Source organism: Poecilia latipinna, unplaced genomic scaffold, assembly GCF_001443285.1.
Source record: "Poecilia latipinna isolate Pla-1442-1.1 unplaced genomic scaffold, P_latipinna-1.0 Scaffold842, whole genome shotgun sequence".
In the NCBI taxonomy this organism is placed as follows: Eukaryota; Metazoa; Chordata; class Actinopteri; order Cyprinodontiformes; family Poeciliidae; genus Poecilia; species Poecilia latipinna.
Window position 1 is genome coordinate 99143 of NW_015113458.1, and position 3553 is coordinate 102695.

The window sequence follows — 3553 nt, forward strand, 5'->3', positions numbered from 1 at the left end:
TTTTTGTTTTTGTTTTTTTTTAAATGTGTCAAAAAGTCTTGGAGTATGCATGTGCAACATGGAACAAAGAAAACCGAACAGACGTATAGGGCCAGTTTTCGCTTTCTCGTAAATAGGAAGGTAAACCTTTAAGCGTGACACAAGATGGAGGCGGATTTATTTTTATTGTTTAAAAAGCGTGACTGAGTCATTTGCAATGCACAGGCTGAGGTGGTTTCTCATCATGTCAGCATCAGTGGCCTACAGTGACCTGCACAGACGATTCTTCAAAGCAAGAATTGTCTTCAAAAAAGAGAGAGAAAAAAAAATGTTGCAAGTGTGTTTGAGGATTCCATAAATTGAGGTGAAATTGAGAGAAAACAAATCTAAACAGTGAGTGAGAGCACGGTTTCCTTCGGCCACTCCACTAAACCGAATACCCATCACCACTTCCTCTTCTTAATATAGTCCTAAGAGGAAGAAGAGAAGTCGAGACAGCAAGAAGAGCGCAGTTGATTTGAACTGACTTCATTGCGTCTCGGTTCCTGTACAACACTGGACTTTACTCATCCGTGGCTCCCATCTGTTCACACAAGCTCCTGCTCTTCTTGGCAAAACAAACAATGTAAGTGATGGGCTTATTGTTTTAATTTCTTTATTATCTTCTATTTCAGGTGAGAAACTGTTTAGGCATGACCTTACTGTTTTACGGGCAACTCAGGTATCAAGGGATTTATATAGCTTATAAAAGCATTATTAAAATGAAAAAAAAAATACAAAGTATAATTTGAAACAGATTTAGCAAATATATGGGTTTTTGTTCATGGTTTTCGTTATTTTGGGTGAGCCTAAAAAACTGAGGTCAGGTGCTTTTTTTAAGTGAGGCAAGCTGTATATTGTATTGTGCATTATGGTTGGCCATTTTGTAAACCATGTAGCAAATTTGTTCAGATTATTTTGTCCTTCCTTTGTCTCTAAAAACTAGATTATTTATTTATTTATTATTTTTAGAAAATTCAATTGTCCGAAATGAGCGACACGTAGCTCAGTGGGCCCTTAGGTTGACTTTACTTCATGTCTTCTGCCCTCCTTCTTGTCAGGCTTGTCTGAACGACACCAATAAACCATAGAAAAAAGTTAGAAATAGGAGGAAAATAAAGATAATTTTAAGTGGAATAAAATCACAACTCGCTCAAATTATCTTTGACTTGCAGTTCACATCTGGGTCAAAAAACAACCAAATCTGCGGTAAAGTCTTGGATTAAATACGGACTAGTTCACAATGAGGTTGACTTATCAGAGTTGGGTCGCAGCTATAAGATGGATTCCTCAACAAGTAATAAGTAAACGATCCATCTCCCCGTTTGCAACACTAACTTTATCTTTGCTTCCCAATAGAGCAGCAATGCCGGTCTCTAGTGGTTACAAAGCATCCAGTCTGCCAGAGACCCAACCAAACACAGGCACAACTAAGGACAACTAGGTCCCATCTTCCTGCAAGGCAAAGCTGAGTTATTTTAAACTCAGCTTTAAAATAACCAAAAGGTGGGGGTGGGGGTGGAATCATCCAATACATAACACTCTATTAACGATTTCCTGTCTATATAGACTTTGTGACCAAATCTTTAGTCAACAAGCGGAACATATTTAGAACTAGCTTGCGTAACTACTAAGCAGCTAATGTTATCTGAGATGAAAAAAAAATAAAAAATCAAATCAAATCTAAAGCAATTAATGCAACTGCTGACAGTAATCTATTCTGTAGCAGCAGCTCAATGGGGACAGATCAGGTGGTTCTACATTTCAAAATGGTCGCCTTTGTAGACCGGTGAGGCCGATTTCTAATCCAATTCACAATTTCAGACCCAATGTTTGATAAAAAATCGAACCAGTTTTGGTCCCCAATGCTTAAACTCAGCACTTGCATTAAAGAAACAGTAGTTTATTTAATGTAAAAACTGAAGAGGCAGGAAACTAGTGGAATCCTGTCGCTTACCAATGGTGATGTCTTCTTTCAAAGCAAAACTACAAGTGTCAACTTCAGCCAGATTGTTTTGTTAAATTGCTCATATATGCACATTGCTCCATTAACATTACTGTATAGCTTGTGAAAAAATAAAAATAAAAAACCACTTTCATCAATGTAAACATGATGATAATTATCGCCAAAAATACAATGGAGTTGTTAACGTTGTGTCCAGATATCTCAGGCACGCTTCGTTCGTGTGTCAGTTTCTCCATCCTGTCGTCCATTTGCATCAGAAACATATTCGAATCCTGAACTCTCCTGCCCTTTGTTTTTATAGATATCAACATGAACGGCCTGCTGTGTTGTGCTGAAATTCTGTCCGTGTTGCTGTTTATCCCGTGGTCTATGTGTGAAAGTCAAGTACAACAGTCAAACAATACTACAGCTATGACCACCTCTAATGGCATCTCAGAGAATGGATCAATAACTGAATTTCCAAATTCTATGACATCAGCCGAGACCACTACCACCATCACCTCCACCACCGCTCTGAGCACCCCTACCACCACCACCACCTCTACCACCACCACAACCACCATGTCATGGACATTTTTTGATCAAATAGAGAAAAAATATGCCAAGAAGATAATACCAATCTGTGCAGTGCTGGTCTTAGCCTGCGGCATCCTCCTGTTTTCTACCCTGGCACTTGCATGCAAGGTGTGCCAGCTGAGAAGACGCCTCAAGACGACAGGCGGCAACTCCGAGTACTGGATGGGAATGGACAAAGCCGAGTCACAGCCAGAAGCTAAAGAAAACTGTTTCCTGCTGGCGGAGAACGGTCAAACGACTCAGGAGAGCGAAAATGGCGCCACCAAGGAGGACGGGGGGAAGGTCGATGAGGTTAAGCAACAGGGAGACGAGAAGGAGGTGGGAGAAACTCAGAAGAGTGAGGAGGCCGGTACGGCTGCGGCAGCAGAGGAAAGCTCTCCTCCTTCAAAGCCGGCAGAGGAGACCGCCAGCTCGGAGCCCACCAAAGATCCTCCGCCGCCTTCCTCCTCCACTGAAAACACAGAGGAACCTAAAAAAGATCCGTAGAGTTTTCTTCATGAGTTTCCATTTCAACGCAACTTAGCAGTCGTTTTCAGCAGCTTCTTAGTTCTTTAAAGCTGAAGCGTTTATGCATGTAATTGTAACCCACCAGATTGTATATTTGTGCACATGCACATTTTTTTTTTTGCTTGCATATTTTTTTTGTCATTTCCAAATTAAAATTTGACAAAATGTGTTTACTTGGTCTTTTTTGTTGTTGTTGTTGTTTAAATTTGACTCAAAAGCAGAAGGCGTCAAAGAAAACATACTTCTTGTGAATGGACTTCAACGCGGGACGACTGATATTTATTTTCAGTTCCCATTTGGTTGCACAAGATGTGTCTGTGTCCAAGAAGTTCCTTGCTAAAATAATCCTTTGTCTTGAGCTGTTTCACATTTTGTCATGTGACTTTATGGGACAGATCAACACAAAGTCAAGTCACATAAACAACTTCAGCTGTCCACAATGCTTCACGACAATCACAACATCAAAGATAGGTAAGTGATTAAACA

The 3553-nt window shown here is 40.2% G+C and overlaps 1 protein-coding gene across 1 annotated transcript; it reads left to right on the top strand.

Moving 5' to 3' along the window:
- The first annotated feature begins 216 nt into the window (after window positions 1-216).
- Window positions 217-3236, top strand: LOC106956754 (uncharacterized protein YGR130C). Its single transcript, XM_015047776.1, has 2 exons — window positions 217-604; window positions 2286-3236. The coding sequence occupies exon 2, from the start codon at window positions 2294-2296 to the stop codon at window positions 3044-3046; it is 753 nt and encodes a 250-aa protein (XP_014903262.1). The 5' UTR covers window positions 217-604; window positions 2286-2293; the 3' UTR covers window positions 3047-3236.
- The last annotated feature ends 317 nt before the right edge of the window (window positions 3237-3553 follow it).

Excerpts from the sequence above, each read along its gene's own strand:
- LOC106956754 (XM_015047776.1), top strand. The coding sequence starts at position 2,294 with ATGAACGGCCTGCTGTGTTGTGCTGAAATTCTGTCCGTGTTGCTGTTT.